The 19,801-nt window shown below is 50.4% G+C and overlaps 1 protein-coding gene across 1 annotated transcript; it reads right to left on the bottom strand.

The window, feature by feature from the left end:
* Window positions 1–130: 130 nt before the first annotated feature.
* On the bottom strand, window positions 131–17,702 carry lig1 (ligase I, DNA, ATP-dependent). The gene is made up of 26 exons (XM_088917512.1): window positions 17,554–17,702; window positions 16,081–16,152; window positions 15,238–15,403; window positions 14,297–14,432; window positions 13,654–13,779; window positions 12,863–13,318; window positions 12,612–12,708; window positions 12,204–12,317; window positions 11,802–11,858; window positions 11,328–11,500; window positions 9,555–9,721; window positions 8,998–9,074; window positions 8,733–8,824; window positions 8,058–8,157; window positions 7,597–7,682; window positions 6,636–6,751; window positions 6,090–6,185; window positions 5,318–5,428; window positions 5,116–5,187; window positions 3,942–4,086; window positions 3,522–3,604; window positions 3,010–3,162; window positions 2,723–2,776; window positions 1,926–2,069; window positions 1,721–1,813; window positions 131–1,308 (listed from the first exon to the last, which is right to left on the bottom strand). Exons 1-26 carry the CDS (start codon window positions 17,568–17,570, stop codon window positions 1,228–1,230), a joined length of 3,084 nt encoding a protein of 1,027 aa, XP_088773638.1. The 5' UTR covers window positions 17,571–17,702; the 3' UTR covers window positions 131–1,227.
* Window positions 17,703–19,801: the final 2,099 nt, after the last annotated feature.

Raw genomic sequence — 19,801 nt, 5'->3', positions numbered from 1 at the left:
CCATTTTAAGTATTAAAGTTCTTTATATAACAGGATAATTATAAAAACATTTAGCAGAAAGTATAGCATTTTTTTATTTAAAATTGTTCCTTTGTAGTTAAGACAACAGACAAGAATCAACAGCATGTTCACAAAACAAAATGACATCTTATTTTATTACACGGTTATTTGGATTCAACATCACATTCTAGTAATGTATTTACAGGCACAATCGTTTACTTTAAAAATGGATCACTTCTGTGAAACACTGCTAGTTAATCAACATCCGATACGTTCTATCTGAACAGCATTCAAGGCTTTTCAACTGCACCGCTGACACTGCAAGCTTCGGACAACGAGATCACAAACCCGCCTCTGCGAGTCATCGACTTTGCACTCTTTATCGGTTCTAGGAATTAAAAAACCTCCTTGGCCAGTGGAAAAAAATATCTGACATCTCTGAATCAACATATAACAAATATAAAAAAAAACAACAAATATTTATTCAAGTGTGAAAACTGCCCAGTTTGCTTCAGAACGCCCTTTACCCTGTTAACGGTGCTCTTGCACAACTAAAACCCAAGACACAGCCTGCCATCACCGTCTTTTCCATCTTCGCAACGCCAGCTTCTTTGCTACCCTCATCCGGTTTTTTCACAGTAAGACTTAAACATAGCAAATACAATGACTGGTACCATGGAAAGAGATGCATTTAAATGGGTACTACTACGCTTCCAAATAAGCAAGCTTTCAACAGCTGTGCTCTCAACGTGCTTCGAAAGCTGCAATTAAAATACTCAAACTCTCGCACATCTTTTTTTAATGGAATTTGTCACCTGTCGTCTAGACGTCAAAGGCCGATGATACCCCCACCCCTGTTGATTTCACACAAAGGCAGACGGTCGACTGGGAAGACGCTTGCCATGAACCTTAAACCTCTCGAACCCGCAGTGGTCGCAAAAGGAACGGGGCTAGGATCATATCATTCCTGGTATAAAAAATATTATATAAAAATTGCAATAGAGTCTATCCCACAGCACCGCTCTGATTTTGTCACTTATGCAGAGTAAAAAGGCGGATAAACGTACTGCGCCGTCAACCGGCATGTTTCACCCACTCCCGAGAACCTAAAAGCAAATCGTTTCTGGCCAGGCCAAAGGCGGCAGCCGCGTGCGTGTCTGAGCGGTGGCGTTAGTGGTCAAGGCTGAGAACGGGGGAGTCGGGGCACCTCGCTGGAAGATGGGGGCGTCAGTAATAGTCCTCCAGGTCTGCCTTCTCGCCGGAGGCCTGGTTCTGGATCTGCTGCTGTTTTCGGTACAGCTCTGCCACCTGCGGGTCGAGAACGGCACGGGGTGTGGGCAAAAAAAAAATGGGGAACGCGGTCAGACAAACGTGCACTGCTCTGCTCATGAGAGCTCACACTATGTCACGAGACTGGCACGTTCGCAGCGCAAGAGCTTGGCACCATGATGGGGGTGCCAGGGGGGTGATGTCACTTCTGTAACACGCCATGGTGTTAACACAGGACGTTTCTCTCTTTCCGCACCGCGATTTAAAAAAATACCGTGCTCCCCAAGAGAGACAGTGCAGAAACACTTCAGATCATCTGCACGTGAATATTAAAGGTCTTATTTGGGCCATTTTCCCGTTCTTCTCTTAGGCTTTAAAACAATTATTGAAAGAGTCCTAGAAAATTAGACTCTTGGGGATTCGGGGGTTAAAATTCCCCTAGGTGACTGACCTGCGCCCCGGTGGTGGCCTCTTCTGGTTTCTTGTCATCCCTGATCCGCAAGAAACGAGGGAAGCGCAGAGAGATCCCTTTATCGGAGTCCGCCTAGAGGCGTACGATAAAAAAGGTTGCAAGAGACACGGTTAACTTCCATTTCGAGAATCCGGCGGGCACTTTGAACCACGAATGCAAGCGAAGGTGCCGAAGGGAGACTGACCAGTCCCATTGCCGCCTTGTGAACAGGGGACAGCGACAGGTCGGCGCACTTCACCTCCCACACCTGGACCGCCTCCAGCCACACGTCGGGCTCGGCCGATTGGTCCACGCGATAATAGGGGCGGGGACTGGGCAGGGTGTGGTCCTGCAACACACAACTCGGGCTTCAGCACTGCTGCACTCGATCCGTAAACAAACCGTTTTCATAAGCGTGCAGGATGCTTTTGGAACGTCATAGTAATATGGAAACTGCGATAGCGAAAGCATATACAAACCAGAGGAGGTAATCTGTCCCATCTCGCCCAAAAGACAACACCGCACCACATGGGACACAATCCACCAGCCTTGGGCTGTTTATCTATTAGGCCACTGGAATTCTCATCCTGTCCCTAACAATCCTGTTCGGGATACGATTACAGGGTTGCAAGCCTTTTTCTACCCTTGCAAAATAAAAGCTCATAAGCAAAAGTGACAAGACACTTTACAAAATAAAACGTTTGGTCTGTGTTCTGTGGAAATTTGTTCAAATAATGAAATTTCACCTGCTTCTAGACTGGCATTTTATACATCTGCTTTCTTTTGACCCCAGGGGACATAGAGAATTTTCTACCACCATCTACTGGCGATGTGTATCCGTTAAGGAACCATGCAACTTTAAACTTTTAAAAGCGTACTTTTTTCCAAACTTTGCAACTGAGTTTCCCCTACTTTGTCTAAAAGATTGGCTCTCTTACAGAGATCTTCTATTACAAAATAACACTTTCTGGTTTTCAGAACAATCCTGTTTTGGAGAATTACCTTTAGGAAGTTAAAATGCTGCTCCAAATCTTCATCTTTGAATCCCGTCCCAATCTGTGAAAAGCCAGAGTTTAAAACAGAGAGAGGGATTAATACAGACACACTGACTGGACACTACAGTACATTAACACTGCACTGAGAGAGAGAGGGGTTAATACAGACACACTGACTGGACACTCCAGTACATTAACACTGCACTGAGAGAGAGGGGTTAATACAGACACACTGACTGGACTCTCCAGTACATTAACACTGCACTGCAGCCACAGAGAGAGCTGGGAGCCCACCTTGCAGATTGACTGGTACTCCTCATTCTCCTCGTCATAACAAGCCAGCAGGAACCCGCCGTAGGTCCCAGTTCTTTTCCCTTTGCCCATGTAGGCTCCGATCACAGCCAAGTCCAGCGTGTCCCCCACGCCCTCCAGGTAGTCCTTCTTTAACTGCGCAGAAGGGAACAAAAGCAAAAGGGGGGTCGAACAAGAGTCTTCCCACGCCAGTTGGACATCCTACCGACAAGATAATGGAAACAGAGAACCCCAGGACGGACGCAGCCTGTTACTGGCACAACTGCCCATTATCAACCCCATCACCTCAAAAAGGGGAGGAAGTCAAAGACGACCCGCTGTGGCTGTTGGCTGTGATGACCGCTACGTGCCAACCCTCAGATCAGCGTAAAAAGAGTAAAAACCCGTCAACGAAGCTCACAAGCCCTCCCCGTGACAGGCACAGCAAGAAGGCTGTCCCCGGAAGGAGGAAAGGAGATCTGAAACCCGCCCGCCCGAAGAGTGCATGCCTTTACCTTGAGCCAGTTGTGCGACCGCTTGGCGATCTCGTACGTAGCATCCTTCTCGAGGGTTTTCACCATCAGGCCCTCGCAGGAATCTGCACGATGGAACGGGGGGACAGTCAGTTTTTGCCACATTAAAGAGGCAGCCTGCCACGAGAGGCTTCCAAAAACACGTCGCAGTGGTTACAGTCTCGAGCAGCGTCTTGCCAAACGCTCGGTTTGGGCCTGGATGTCCTGCAGTCTCGCTACAGAGGTTGGCCTACTGACGGATCCAACTCAAAAGGATCAGCAGCTTCCGGCACAGGCCAACAACAGACCCGAGGCCACCCAACCCAAGGAGGGCGCGAGTCCACGACAAGTCGCTGGCAAAACATGCGGACGCAAAAACAAACAAACAAACGGGCTTCACTGGGAAAGCAAAGAGGGAACAACCTTTGACGGACTGCTCCAGGAATTCGGCGATGACATCGGTGTTGTCGGAGTCGAGGGAGCAGGCGAACATAAACTCCCCCTCCCGCTCCGCGAAGCTCTCCCGCAGCAGGGCGCGGCGCTTGGACAGGGGCTGGCGGACCAGCGACTGCAGGAAACACGTACAATAATAATAATAATTTATATAGGGTTTTTCTGGACACTCCACTCAAAGCGCTTTACAGTTAATGGGGACTCCCCTCCACCACCACCAATGTGCAGCCCCACCTGGATGATGCGACAGAGTAATGAAGCCAATTCATAGATTATTAGGAGGCAATGAGGGGTAAAGACCAGGGGGAAATTTGGCCAGGACACCGGGGTGACACCCCTACTCTTTTCGAGAGACGCCCTGGGATTTTTACTGACCACAGAGAGTCAGGACCTCGGTTTTACGTCTCATCCGAAGGACGACGCCTTTTTACAGTATAGTGTCCCCGTCGCAGAGTAATGAAGCAAATTTAAGAAGCCACAAGCCGTCAAGAAGGTGTTTCATGAAAAGAGTAGGGGTGTGACCCCAGCATCCTGGCTACATTTCCCCCCTGGTCTTTACCCATCATGGCCTCCTAATAATCCCCATCTCTGAACTGGCTTCATCACTCTGCTCTCCTCCCCACTGAGAGCTGCCATATGGTGAGTGTACTGGAGCACTATGGCTGCCGTCGCATCATCCACGTGGGTGCTGCACCTTGGTGGTGGTAGTGGGATTTCCCATTACCTGTAAAGCGCTGCCAGTCGAAAAAAAACACTTCCTTAAATTTAGCTTTGTTTTTTTTTTCTAAAACTGAAAGATATTTAGAAATAAAATCTCGGGCATGGCACTGCCATTATCTACAAACAGATTTTAAGAGATAATGCATGTTTGCCTGGCACGATGGGTTACACAAATGCGGAACGGAATGAAATGACTTCGATTTTGTACGTTAATATGAAGTAGGATCATTCATTAATCTAATTAATTCATTAATTTAATAAACATCGATGAAGACCACAGTTTTGTGACTGGTGGGCAAACCAAACTGGGGACAGTTCCACAGAGACAGCACATGTTTCTCATGAGAGCTAAAATGTGTCCGTTGAAGACGTGCCTTATCTAGGGCTCAGACAACGCACTTCCAGGGACACACCCTTCTCTTACCTCTCCATTCAGATACAGCAGGTCGAAGGCGTACACGCACACTTGGACTTTGATATCAGAGGCGTCCACATCCTTTAGAAAAAAGAAAAACTCATTCTTGAAAGAGCACGAGCCCCACCTTTTCCGGAACGGGCCTGGCTGCATTGTGGGGCCGCTCGTTTTGAACTCGAGGCTGCCCGGTGCGGACGGGTCAGTGACGTACCTTCCTCTTGCGAGTGGTCAGCACCTGGAAAGGCTGGATCTGCTTCTTCTCCCTGTCCCAGGCCACGGCCTCCGCGTCCAGAATGCAGGAGCGCACCTCTTCTTTCTTCACCTGGACAGACAAACATTCACGGAAGGAAGCTGACCGAGGGCAAGAGAGAGAGACGGGCAGAGAGCCACCAGGCTGATCGAGGGCGAGAGAGAGAGAGAGAGAGAGAGAGACGGGCAGAGAGCCACCAGGCTGATCGAGGGCGAGAGAGAGAGAGAGAGAGAGAGAGACGGGCAGACAGCCACCAGGCTGATCGAGGGCGAGAGAGAGAGAGAGAGAGAGAGAGAGAGAGAGAGAGAGAGAGAGAGAGAGAGAGACGGGCAGAGAGCCACCAGGCTGATCGAGGGCGAGAGAGAGAGAGACGGGTAGAGAGCCACCAGGCTGATCGAGGGCGAGAGAGAGAGAGAGACGGGTAGAGAGCCACCAGGCTGATCGAGGGCGAGAGAGAGAGAGACGGGTAGAGAGCCACCAGGCTGATCGAGGGCGAGAGAGAGAGAGACGGGTAGAGAGCCGCCAGGCTGATCGAGGGCGATCAAGATGGACAAAGGCACTAGGATGACACAAAGCATCTGAAACTAGAAACGGAACAAGGGATGCAAGTGGATGAGAAGCCTGATACAGTGAGGACTTCTCCGATGCTCACTGGAGTCATGAGCAACTGACAGCCCTCAGAGCCGAGCAATGAAACAGCGAGTCGGGAGAAGAAACGGAAAGGAGCTCGTACCTGCGGGATTCTGGAGATGATGTCGGGGTATTTGCTGGTGTTGTTCTCTTGGTTCCGGCTGTAGATGTGAACCTCTCCGTTTTCAAGGATGTGGATCTGAAAGAAACGGGCAGCAGGGAGACACGGTCAGGGCCAGGGTTGCGGCAGCGGAGGTGAACCCTGGGTCGGGCACGACCGGCGCACCCTTGAGCAAGGCCCTCCACCCGAGCCATGGTCCCGTCCCACGAGGCCTCCCCTGACCCTATGGCCCCACCCCCTGAGCTATGACTCCGCCCATCTAGTCGACCCTCTAAGCTGTGGCTCCGCCCCTTGAGCCCATCCTCTGAGCATCAGCTCCACCCAACTGGATAAAACGAGTACCACCTTGGATTCAAGTGCCAGCCAAAACATGTTCATTCTCATCAGATGACAAAGTCTGGCTGGCTACCAACGAGGTTTTTCCGATTCTCATCTAACATCAAGCCTGGGGCCCGCCTTTTCGGGGTTCCACTGTGAGGAGGTGCAACCGTACCCCCCACCCCCAGGCACCTCCGCGCCCCAGCTCACCTGCGCCCGTTCCCCGTCGTACTTGTACTCGCAGGTGAAGGTGGCTTCGTCGAACCTCTTCATGACTTCGCCGATGCCCCTCGTGGGGTGAGCCAGCATGGGCTTCAGGGGCACCCCTGCAGGAGACCAAACGCGCATGACCCTGGTGACCCTAGGGCTGAGGAGCGGGAACAGGGCAGCCCACCAAGACACAAAGAGACTATTACAGCTGTAGGAAGAGGTCACCAGAGATACCCCCCGAGATACTGACTCCCAGGGAATCGTTAGAGCATAAGAACGGGTGGGACCAAAAGGCGGACATGCGGACCCTTTAGCCTAGTTGGTAATGGATAATCAATTGATCTGATCAGCTGTTTCTTGAAAGAAGCCAGGGTTATCAGCTCCAACAACATGCCCGGAGCTGCTTGCTTCTCACAGCCCAGCCCTTGGGGTACAGACGTTCTCCCCCTCTTCCCGGTTTTAAAGCCACTTAAAACACACTTTCCACCTGTGCCCTCAACAATACGCGGACAGGTCCCTTGCATCACTGTATAACCGAACAGAACGAGAAAAGACAGGATTCAAGTCTGGAAGATCCCGAAGGACATCGATTGGGTCAACCCCAGGCAGCATTTCAGTCTCAGTTGCAAATCGAACGGCCCATCTTCACAGATGGAAAGCGAACAGAGAACAGGAAACATTCGTTGACATTGAGGATCTCAAAGGCAACCGAGGAAGGTGGGCAAGAGCCAAATGCGGGGCCGCTTCTAGATGTGGCTGGTTGTAGATCCTACTACAGGCAACTTTTCTTGTGCTTTTTATGAGTGAGGTCATCTTCTCTCCCACTGAGGAATTGAGAAGCTGCTGCTTTTCAATTCCTCAAGAGGGAAAGTCAAAACGAAGACGAGAAAATAAATACAAAAAACCCCCAAGAGGCAGAGTGACTGGAAGAGGAAAGCAAAGCGTCTGGGATTCTCCCTACCAGGTGTCAGCTTGCAGTGTTTCGGCAGCTCCTCGATCCCCTCTTTCAGCAAGACCGGAACGATAACGTCATAGTTGGGAAGCTCGCTGCAACGGGACGGGAAATTAGGGAATACAGATCCAAGATCCAAGCGATGTCCACCAAGGGATTCTACACCCAAGAGCCCAGGCATTTGCGATCTGGGATTTAAAAGTAAAACTGGAGCAAATGTGTTGATTGAAGAACAAACAAAAAACCGAAGAGATGAGATAGAGGAATTCATCTATCATTTGTCGTCATTTAAAGTACTATTGCCTATGGGAGTGTTTCAAGCATTTGTTCAGCCAAACAGACATATAGAAATCCCTGAGACCCGAGAAATGCTTAACATGCGCGATGTTAAAGATCTGGTCTGTAAGCGATATTTTACGGGTCACTTTTAACCCTTACTTGAACAACACAAAGTGTCTGAAAGGACTCACCAGTAAGTCTGTTTGAGGATGAGGGCTCTCTCCTCAATCCAGGCTTTCCGAGCTTCCGGGGACATTCCCTTCCCAGCGTTCACCTCCTTAGGTGGGAATTCTGCACCGTGGGGTGGGTTTTGGGGGAAGCACAGAGCAAAAACAGACGTTTCACTTGCTTGGTGTAAAACTCGGCATTCCTTTCTCCGTATTATCAATCAAACGACGTAATGCAGCAACCTTCAAGCAAAGAAGAGCCCTCAAAGAGCTAAAAGCAACTCAACTCTCATAAGAATAAGCCGTGCAAGACGCAGAGAACGGCTAAAATCTAGTTCCCAATCTCACCCTGACAAAACCTAAGAAATGCTTTCACAAAACGTCTGTTCGTAATGTGATGTCAAGTGTACAAGCCCAGAGCCCAACCAGACAGGAGGGATTGAGGTTCAAAACCCAGGGGACACGCTGGTGCTGGTCTGCTCTCAGAAAACGCCTCAATAAATCACGCGTGGGCCACCGGATCGTCAGCAGAATCAGTTCTCCACTGACCTACCCGGACAAATAAATTCACTTCTGCTCATTAATTAATTGGAGCAGCGCCAATCATATAAGACAGGTCAAGTCCCGAACGGAGATCTGACTTCGCCCGCCTGGCGCGGGGCTCCCGGAGGCGGCGGGCGCGAGGGTGCCGGGGCTCACCTTGTCCCGGCGGGGTCAGGCAGACCGCCTGCGCCAGGGCGGCCAGGACCGACTGCTCCGCCAGGCCGATCCGCAGCTTCCCGCCCAGAGACCTGCGAATCAACCCGGGGAATGGTTCTCTTAGTCCCGGACCTTCGCCCCACCCAACGGCACATCCCGAAGAGAAGAAAATCCGACGGCAGGGTTATCGGCGGCCCCGATTCCAAGCGTCGGCGGGGGAAACGGGTCAGAACGGGTTTCGGGAACCAGGCCGGGAGAGCCTTACCGGACGATGTAACGCGCCTCGGAGAAGCGGCAGGCCACGAACAGCCCCTTGATGATGTCGATCTTTTTGTGCGTCGACTGCAGAGACGGAGGAGGTATGAGACAGGGGGCTGGCTGGGGTGGGACTGAACGCTAGCGTACCGCCCCCCCCCCCCCCCCAGAAGAAGCATCTCGGCCAAGATCACAGCAAAGCAGGGAGCAGCTAGTTGCCCCAGGATTTCTTTTACTTGGGAGTTGGCTTAGCCCATGTCTGCACGATCGGATAATAATAAAATAATAATAATAATAAAGTTTACTTATTAGAAGTGGGTTCTCAAAGTAGGTTTAAAAAAAAAAACAGTTATTAAGGATTACAAATGACAAAAGACAAGCAGTTAGAAGCACAGCAGAGGTTAGGCAATGGAGAAGACGGACACTAAGCGAAAGCCTTTCTAAACACCTGGGAAAGGTGGCTCTCCAATATCCTTGGGGAGAGAACGATATTAGATATCGGCCCCCTTTGCTATTGGCGGACCCCCAACCCCCCCCCGCCTCCGTCTTCCGGCCCCTCCCACTCACCGCGTTCCCCGTCATCTTGGCGATGTCCGTCAGCTTGCCGAAAACCCCCGTCGCCGTCAGTTTGGGGGGGGTGAACATCATGCGCTGGTTGCTACGGGAGCTCTCGGCCACCAATCCCAGGTCTCCCTTCTCCTGGGACTCCGCCTTGATCTTGTCCAGCTGCCGGCCTGAAACGGCAGAAACACGGTGCTGCTGTCGGCGCAAGATCCCAGCCTAGAGATTCCTTACTGCTGTGACAGCTCCCGGGTACTGGCGGACTACAACTGGGAACCAATATCACAGAGCGCAACAAGTACGACCGACGCGGCCGCAGCCCGGCCCGACGCCAACGGGATTTTGATCCTGAGCGGTCTCGAAATGACTTCACCCAGTTAGAAATTCGAATGAAGAGTGGCTTAAAATTTGTGAATTTCAATGGAGATGTACTAACTCGCATTTGTGGAGAGAGTTTTGCTGGAAAAACATTGTTCAATTTTTCATTAATAATAATAATAATAATAATAATATTGCTTTATTAGCCCCTATACAATTTCTTGCATTTGGAATTCATCTTTTCGCAGACCCCAGCTTGCTCTCCATGAGACACACGGACAGGGAGAGAAGCTGGGGGTCAGAGCGCAGGGTCAGCCATTGTACAGCACCCCTGGAGCAGTTGGGGTTAAGGGCCTTGCTCAGGGGCCCAACGGAGTAGGATTCCTCTGCCGGCCGCAGATATGAACCAGCAACCTTCCAGCCACAGGCGCAGATCCTGAGCCACAGAGCCACCGCTCCTCCCCAAATGCGGATAGCAGAGGATGGTTTCGATCCATCGACCTCTGGGTTATGGGCCCAGCACGCTTCCGCTGCGCCACTCTGCTAACTCTTACCGGACGAGTCAGAAGGCGCACCATACTGGGGAAAACTAAATGTTGGAGACAGTGTGGAAACCAAGGTGATCATTGGCATATATTCTGGAACTGCCCTAAAATAAGGCTTTTCTGGAAAGAGTTACATGAGGCCCTGGAAACTATATTTGAAAGGAATGTACCCTTTACAGTTGAGGCTTTATATTTTGGTCAACTGGATTTTGATTGGAGGGGAACTGACGGAATATTTGTTTGGAATCCTTACATCAGCAGGGGAGAAAGCTGTAACAAGAAAGTGGCTTCTCCCAGATTTACCATCAACAATGAATGATTGGATTGAATTAATAAAGGAAATACATATAATGGAAGAAATAACATTTTCACTAAAATTACAAATGATCAAATTTGTCCAATATTGGTCTAGATGGGTTCAGAACATTAAACCTTTAAGGTTGGATTTTGTTGAGATACAAAATAACTGATCTCCTCCCATTTCATATTCATAAATGTACGCATCTCCCTTCTTTTGAATGTATATAGTTTTGTTTAAAAGTTATATAATTGTAAAATACTAGGGGGACAAACAGGAATAGACCATTTTTGCCTGTGATGTTAGGCTGAATAATGATGGGTTATATGTAAAATGGTTTTGTTTTGTGCTCTAAAATTAAAAATTAAAAAGAAATGACTTCACCCAAAAACAAAAAAGGCTGCTTTAACTAATCGCAAAGAGATTGTCCCAGTTCTCTGGAAACCGGCAATTTCACAGGGACCTGGAAATCCTACTGGATCGGGGCCTCCCTAGGAGGCCTAGAGACTTCCCCCCGTCTCGTGGTGTACAGAAAGGAAACGGGGACGAGGAAAGGAAAGTTCAAAACTCCTCTAAGATCAGGAGCTAGGACGTGGTGTCATGAGTCCCGTTCTGTACCTGTTGCCTGGGCGACGGCCTTCATGAGCACAGTCTCCCCCACGCCCAGCTCCAGGCCCAGGAAGGCCGGCCCGATGCGGTTCAGACACAGGTACAGGCAGGGCAGCAGGTCCGCCGGGTTCAGAGCGATCACCGAGCGGAACAGGTTGGCCAGGGTCTCGATGTTCTTCAGCCTGCGTGGGACAAGGGGGAGACCGGAGATCGCGCGCAGCTTTTACCAGCAGTACCCTCTGTCATCATTTAGTCATTCCAAAGAATACAACCGTTTCTGAGTGGTCTTGCAAACCAGAACAAAAGCACCCATGCGACTCACGAATGACGACTCCGAACCCAGAACTATCCCAGGAAAGCATCTGGGGAAAATGAGCATTTGGCAGGCCGCCAGAACAAGGCAGGGGCCGAGCAGACGCCCGCCCGTATGTTTCCCCCACAGGTTCTGAAAGGCAGGAAAGCCCGGCCCAGCTGGAAACCCACCTTGCAGACTCCTCCTCGATCTTCTCAAAGGTCCGAGCGACAGCCAGGTACGGGACTCTGCAGGGAAAGGGCCAGAGGGGTGATTCAGAGGATCGGAAAATAATAAAGATATTTTCACGACTAGCAGCGCTACTGTTTTACTGGCCGGCGACTACTTTAACAGACGTTGCCTTGTTTAACGTTCCCGCCTTAAAGCAAAAAAAAGAAACGGACAAGATCTGCAAGTCACCCAGACGGCGAACGGACGCTCTCACACCACCCCAACGCGCACTCAGGCAGAGAAGCTCTGCGCGGTTTCTTAAAACGGCGCTGCCTGCACGCACAGCACAGTGCGTGTGGGATCACATTCCCTCTCAGAACGTCCCCGCAAGGAGCCCGTTCCCCCGGAAGGGGACACCCCACCTCTGTTCGTGGCTCCAGCAGGCGTCCTCCACAGGGTGGTAGTTCGACTTCGAGGGGTTGTAGTCTGAGGGGGTGCCGGCAGCCGTCTCCGACTTTGCCGGCTTGCCGAAGAAGCTACGATAAAACAGAGGGAAAGAGGCACTTAGTCGAGCTTTTACAGCTCTTAAAGCTCTTAACATTTACATGAGTTTACATGATTCCTTGGGTGTATCATCACGCTATATCACATATGCGTGCAGGGCTAATGTTTTACTTGTTAGAAACTACTTCAGCGGACCTTGCCTTGTTCAAAGGTCCCACCTGAATCATCATCGTTCCCATCGCAGCCTGCTGGGGAAAAAAAGGGATGTGGAATGGGATCCCGACTTCTCGGCCGTGCCCGTGCTTGTCCCCATCCCCGAGTCTTACCTCCCTCCTTTGGTCTCCCGGCTCTCCGGCGGAGACGTCTGGACCGCAGGCTTCTCGCCATCCGATTTCTCCAGCTTGACGGCCGCCTTCTTGGGGGCTGTTGGAGCAACGTTGGCCGATTTGAGAAAGAAAAGTCCGAGAGGGAGGGACGGAGCGACGTGGCGGGGGCGGCGGGGCCCCGTGCCGAATTGGGCCCACGGGCGCTGCCGGACCCAGGTCACTGCGCCGCGCGGCAGAGGGGGGGGACTTACTGAAGAAGCTGCTGACGGCCCGGCTCTTGGCAGGTTCCACCTTTCCTGGCTCCACCGACTTTCCGGCTCCGACCTCCTCTCCCTTCTTCCCTTCTTTCTTGTCTGCCTGGGGGGACTTCACCCTGCTCGCAGCCGGTCTGGCCGACATCTTGGTCTTGGCTTTGGCGTCGTCGGGCTTCTGGAGAGGGGAGGCGGCCCCTGCCTTCGGCGCAGCTGGCTTGGACGTCTCGTCCAGCCTCTTTTTCCCAGCGTCCTCGGAGGGCTCCGATTCTCTCGCCTCACCCGGCCCCGGCTCGACCTTCATCTCGGCGATGTCTCCCGTCCCCTCCTCCGTCCCGGGCGAGGGGTCGCTTTCGGCCTCTCCGGCTGGCTGTCCCCCGATGGGCGAGCTTCCCTGCTTCTCCGAGGGGGCGCTCCCGGAGTCGACTTCCATGGCTTCTCCATTCACCTTCTCCGCTTCGGAGACACACACGCATAAATGTGAACAGCCAGAAGCAAAAAGAAGCGAAGAAGAGTACCCACCCCCGAATATCAGGAAAGACAGGCTGCGTAACCCAGAGTAGAGATTCATCACAAGAGTGGAGCTAATATCTCTCCTCTTACTGACCAGCAGTCAGGACACCCCCACTCTTACTGACAGTGTCCTGGGATCTGTACTGTCCAGCAGTCAGGACACCCCCACTCTTACTGACAGTGTCCTGGGATCTGTACTGACCAGCAGTTTTTTCTTGACACGTTTTCCCTAATTTCTCAGTCTCATTTTCCAAAAGCAAATCCTTCCAGACTCTTACCTGGCGTCTCCCGATCCTCCAGTCGTGCTCTCTTGGGCTGGCTCTCCACAGGCCCGGCGTCTTCGGGGGGCGACGCCCGTCTCTCCTCTGTGATCTCCAGTTTCCTTTTGGGGAACTGTTTCCGGGCTGCAGAAGGAGTCAAGTTCCCGTTCATCATCATCGACATGCAAAAACACGCAGGACAGCAACACGGACATCCAACAAGTAGATCTTCAAGTATTTCAGCAAACAACCAGGAGGATCCTGGTTTAAATCCCCAGATTTAAGCTGTGCCCCCCTTAGTCGATTAAATTAATTAATTTCTCAGACCGGTTATTAAATCTCGGTCACAAAATAAATTCATCGATGGCATCGCTAAATTGTGAACTTTGTGAAAGTACTATAAATCGCCATGTGGTCGCAAACTCGCATTCGAGCTCCCGCCAATTGTAACTTGATGCAGCCCTTCCTGCTCACTAGTCCCTGCAATGACTATGTACTCTCATGAATGAGCGGATAAGTGCAGGTTGTGCAACAGACATTCCACTGCAGGTAGTGTCCAATGTGATCGGCATGCAGGGTTAACAAGTATTATGAGTCTGCCAAACTATGGAAACCGTGCCGAAGGGTTGACCCAGCGCTGCCCCCTGGGGGCGGGGCGTACCGGTGCGCCGCTTGGGGATGCCGGAGGGGGAGATGACAGTGCCCTCGCTGCCGGGGGAGCCCTCGCTGCTGGAGGGGGAGCTGACGTCCGGGGCAGAATCCGTCCTGGGCTGGGGAGGGGCAGATACAGGGGTGCCCTGGGGGGGAGAAAACCCAGAATAAAAGACCCTAAAAATATTGCTCCCCTAAAAATATGATGACAATTTTACCGTTACAATACAATCAAAGGGGGGGGCTGGAGAAAGTCTTCTAAGAATGTTTACATTTTACAGTAAATACAAAAAGGCCAATTAAACCAATTAACTGGTCAGTTACACCAATCAATTAACTAACAGACGTGCTACAATGTACATATATCTATATCATTACATTGGGAATGTATATGAGCATTATACACACTGTGCTATAAGGACGTCTCTTAATAAATATAAAAGCAAGCAACAAATGGGCACTTCACAACATGAATGCACGGTGTTTGGGCTACTTTCAGATTTAAATTCGAACAATTATGCAAGACACGGCCTCGCTCTACTGATAAACGCAGCTGCCCCTGCTCTAAGAGCAGCCATCCGGTGCTGATGACTCAACCTCACACACACTGAAGGTTTCACTGGATGGTTTTATTCAATGAACACGAAGCAGGTGACCGCATGGTCTGACTGACCGATTAAGTGATCAATTAGACCCTTCAATTAACGGATAGCTCAGATTGAATGGGAAACAGTGGTGTGCCAAGAGGTCATGTTGCTTACTGCCTGGGGACTGAATTCTTGTATTATTCCACTATCCAGAGCGCTCCTCAGTCTCCTGCAGTGTCTGTTCCCGACACTCTCACAGCTGGGACTGCAGGCGCAACCTCACTTAAGGGGGCAGCAGCTGTGCCCCCAGCTGGATTTGAACTCGCGGCCCCCCCAGGCATGAGAGAAAAGGGGGGGCGCTCACCTGTTCCGCAGCAGACTGGGGTGCAGGAGTGGCCCCCTGCGTCTCCCCGCCGCGCGGCTCGTCATCGTCGCTGTCCGCGATGCGTCGGCTTCTCTTGGCCGTCTTCTTTATGGGTGAGTCGGGCTCCGAGGCGCCGTTCTGCGGTTTCAGGGGGGACTTGGCAGGCCTGGGAGACGGAGGGAGAGGTTGAGCTGAGGATCTGGGGCTTGGGGAGCTGGGAACCTGGGGGTGACGATCTCCTTAATGATGAGCATAGTTACTGTACAACCCAGGGAGATCAGGGTAAAAACACAGTCCAGTGCAGTAAAGCCCAGTGAGATTGGGGTAAAAACACAGTCCGGTGCAGTAAAGCCCAGTGAGATTGGGGTAAAAACACAGTCTGGTGCAGTAAAGCCCAGTGAGATCGGGGTAAAAACACAGTACAGCGCAGTAAAGCCCAGTGACATTAGGGTATAAACACAGTACAGTGCAGTAAAGCCCAGTGAGATCAGGGTAAAAACACAGTACAGCGCAGGACAGCCCAGTGAGATTGGGGTAAAAACACAGTACAGTAAAGCCCAGTGAGATCAGGGTAAAAACACAGTACAGCACAGTGAGATTGGGGTAAAAACACAGTACAGTGCAGTAAAGCCCAGTGAGATCAGGGTAAAAACACAGTACAGCGCAGGACAGCCCAGTGAGATCAGGGTAAAAACACAGTACAGCGCAGGACAGCCCAGTGAGATCGGGGTAAAAACACAGTACAGCGCAGGACAGCCCAGTGAGATCGGGGTAAAAACACAGTACAGCGCAGGACAGCCCAGTGAGATCGGGGTAAAAACGCAGTAAAAGTCTTTTACTCACTCCGTCTTCTCCGCGGTCCTCGCGCTCCCCTTGGCCTTCCCGTCGCCAGCCGCCGCGGGCCGGAAGAACGAGCTGCGGACAGAGAGCGAGGTCGACACGAACCGTGTGGGCCACGGAGAAAACTACAGACGGAAGCGCCTTTAAAATAACAAAGTCCAGCTGGGTTTTAATAAGCCAGAGATCTGATTTTATTTTTATTCGGTAAAGACGATGCAACAACATTTCTTAGGTGTTTACCCAACATCTCGCTTTTCCAAAACCCGCAATTTATAAATAATAATTATAATGAATAATTCCTTATACTTCTATAGCGCTCTTCTGGACACTCCACTCAGAGCTCTTTACAGGTCAGGGGGGTCCCCTAAACCCCCACCAGTGTGTCCCCCCACCTGGATGAAGCTCCAGTCTGCTCACACACAGCAGCTCTCAGTGGGGAGGAGAGCAGAGTGATGAAGCCAGTTCAGAGAGGGGGGTTATTAGGAGGCCATGATGAATGAAGACCAGGGGGGAATTTGGCCAGGACACCGGGGTGACACCCCTACTTTTTTCGAGAGACGCCCTGGGATTTTTAATGACCACAGAGAGTCAGGACCTCGGTTTTACGTCTGTTTACAGTCTAGTGTCCCCGTCACTATACTGGAGCATCAAGACCCCCACAGACCGCAGGGTGAGCGCCCCCTGCTGGCCCCACTAACACCTCTCCCAGCAGCAGCCTCAGCTCTCCCAGGAGTCTCCTATCCAGGTACTCGCCAGGCTCACACTGCTGAGCTCCAGTGGGGCTGCCAGTTGCGAGTTGCAGAGTGATATGGCTGCTGGCTCTTTAAACAAATAATAACTAACTAACTACACCGGCATCACCGCGCAGCTACGCACCTGGACGCAGCTCAACGCTGCAGCAGTGAAAAAGGCGGTCAGTCCTGAACGTTAAATCGCACCGAGCGTAAAACGCGGCGGCACAAATTGTTTCTCGTCTCAAGTCAGAGCCGCAGGTCGCACTGACCGGTCAACAGGTCGCCAAGCGGGGCTCTGGACACGCACACTTTCGGCTCCAGCCTCCACTACAGTACAGTACAGCAGCCAAATAAACAGCCTACAGCAGGCCGGGCCGTGAGACTCCAGCTCATCCCGAATGCAATCGGCGACTTCAGAAGAGACCCCAGACCTGTAAAAAGACCTGTGTCTAGGACACAATCGCTGAGTGCGATTCCTTGTTTTTTTTTATTTTTAAACCACATATTTCTTTTGCAACTCGGTCAAAACGACGCGTGCACGCACACAGGTCGAAACGCGTGCGATCGTTAACACAACCAGAAAAAAATAACCCATTTCAAGGCACGCTAGCAGAGCCGTATAAACCCGACGGCACATACAGATACGTGCACATAAATGCCCAATGCCCTCTCACCCCAGGCTGCTGCAAAGTCTCTCTCTGCATGCACAAACACCCAGCAGATCGCCAGTGATGAAACTCACGCTATACTCCTCTGCATCGTCAGCTCCGGATGTCTTCAAGGCCCGGGTCCAGAATGCCAAACAGCAAATCAAATCGAAAATAACGTGTTTTTCTCTTTCTGTGTGTTTGTTTAATTAATCCAAAGTGCTGCCACCTTCCCGACCGCTTTCTTTCCGCGCGCTCTGACTCTAAACTGAAGCGCCAAAGTGACGTAGCCCAGCAGCTGCCGGGAAAACCCGCCCTGCAGACGAGAACCATAGACATCTCTCTCCCTCTCTGACACAGATTAGACAGAAACACCCGGAAACGACGCACGACGTCGCCATCTTGGTGGGGGGCAGAGGTTTGTGTATCGCCGTCACGGTGCGTTCGTCGCAGAATTATCTTCTCGTTGCCTCGGAGCTTTTACTGCTTAAAGAAAAACGGCCAAACTCAAAGCTGTGCATGACTTCAGCTTGACTTTATTGAACATCTTATACATAGAGAGCGGTATGTGTTGTTAGGTCGATGGGCAAAAGTAAATCAAACTCATATAAACTTAGAAAAAAAGATTCTCTGTACAAATCAGTCTAGACGACGATAAATTCAGTTATTGAACCTACTGAAAGTGGCCAGTTATGATGACTTCAACTGAGACTTTAAGAATATATTACTTAAATGACATGATTTCATTCTGAACAGCATCTATGAATGGGAATAGAAAGAGAGCATGATCATTTGTATCTGTTTTCTTTTGTCAGAATCCCCATTAATTGAAATTACAGCAGCATAATGATATAATAACCTTGAAGGGGGACAGGACAGGACAGGAAATTCCTACTTCCCCATTCTTGACAAAACACCTTATGGTATCCTGACTCCTAAAACAGCTACAACAGCTTTTAACAGCCCAGGTAGCAGTTCTGTCATATTTTATGCCATTTACACAGTGGTGCACAGACATTTACAGACATTGTTCATGTCATTTGGATTGTTTGTGTCACATGAAGCCTATGCCAAATACACACTTACCAATAAAAACACATAAAGATTTAGAATCCATATAAAGTGAACCATTTCCTTGCATTCACATGACAAAATGTTTTTTGGCACTAGAAGGCTGGTTTACTCACCCACTGAATTTCTTCTGGCAAGTCTGTTAGTGGATATCAGGCTTCTAATGGTGCAGCTCCCTTGTAGATCTAGAGTCTAATGATCCCCACTGCTACACCATCCTGTTTACTCTGACGTCTGGAGATCTGAGGTTCTGATCACCTCCTCCACTCCCCTGTTTGCACTGACACCTGGAGATCTACAGTCTACTGATCACCTCCTACACACTCCTGTTCGCAATGAAACCTGGAGACTTACAATCTACTGATCACCTCCTCCACACTGACGCACTGGAGATCTGACGTTCTCATCACCTCCTGATTTACTGATCACCTACTGATCAGTCTACTAATCACCTCCTTCACTGTCTGAAGTCCTCATCTGTTCCCACTGACACCTGGAGATCTGACGTTCTGATCACCTCCTGATCTACTGATCAGTCTACTGATCACCTTCTCCTCTCCACAGTTCACACTGACAAATGGACAAATGGATATCTACAGTCTACTGATCACCTCCTCCACACTCCTGTTCGCACTGATACCTGAAGACTTACAATCTATTAATCACCCGTTCATCGCTGACCTGTTCACACTGACCACTTCTGCTTTCATTGATTCAAAACAGATCTGCAGAAGATGACTCGATCAGAGCTTTGATTGAATCCAGATCTTTATTTCAACAAAGAAGCCAACAAAGAACAGAGAAAACGGCAGTAGTCTGCATAAGCAAAACAACTGCTTTTTTTAACCAAAAACTCTGCAAATAAAAACATGAACCACAACATGATGAAATGGAAATGGCACAAGGCTATATATTTTTAATTGTAGTGAAATAACATACAGAATTAGAAGGGAGACACACGGAGTAGATCCAGAACATTCAACCTTTGACCCCTCCAATCTCATTCACTGCAGTGCTATAATGCTACCAGCTTTCCTGATGCTATAGTGATCCTGCAATTAGTTGTTATCCTGCTTAACAACTAATAACTTTGTATTGAAGTTGTTTGGGGGGATCTCAGTTTTTAGCATCTACGTGGTACTGCAGATGCTTCCAGCAGCTCACAAAGTCCATGAAATGGAGGACCAAGGCCACCGCCTTTTAAGTTGACTTGGAAGAAGTGGGCATCATTCTGACTCCAGGCACCTCCATTGTGCTCCACGACGGAATTGT

Source organism: Atractosteus spatula, chromosome 5, assembly GCF_055471065.1.
Source record: "Atractosteus spatula isolate fAtrSpa1 chromosome 5, fAtrSpa1.hap1, whole genome shotgun sequence".
Taxonomy (NCBI): domain Eukaryota; kingdom Metazoa; phylum Chordata; class Actinopteri; order Semionotiformes; family Lepisosteidae; genus Atractosteus; species Atractosteus spatula.
Note: the sequence above shows the minus strand (reverse complement) of the source record. Positions and strands in the feature narration are given on the sequence as shown.

Excerpts from the sequence above, each read along its gene's own strand:
- lig1 (XM_088917512.1), bottom strand. Across the intron at positions 15,404-16,080 it reads AGGACCGCGGAGAAGACGGA|GCCTGCCAAGTCCCCCCTGA; the intron begins GTGAGTAAAAGA and ends TCCGTCTCCCAG. Across the intron at positions 11,859-12,203 it reads TGCTGGAGCCACGAACAGAG|AGTCCCGTACCTGGCTGTCG; the intron begins GTGGGGTGTCCC and ends CTTTCCCTGCAG.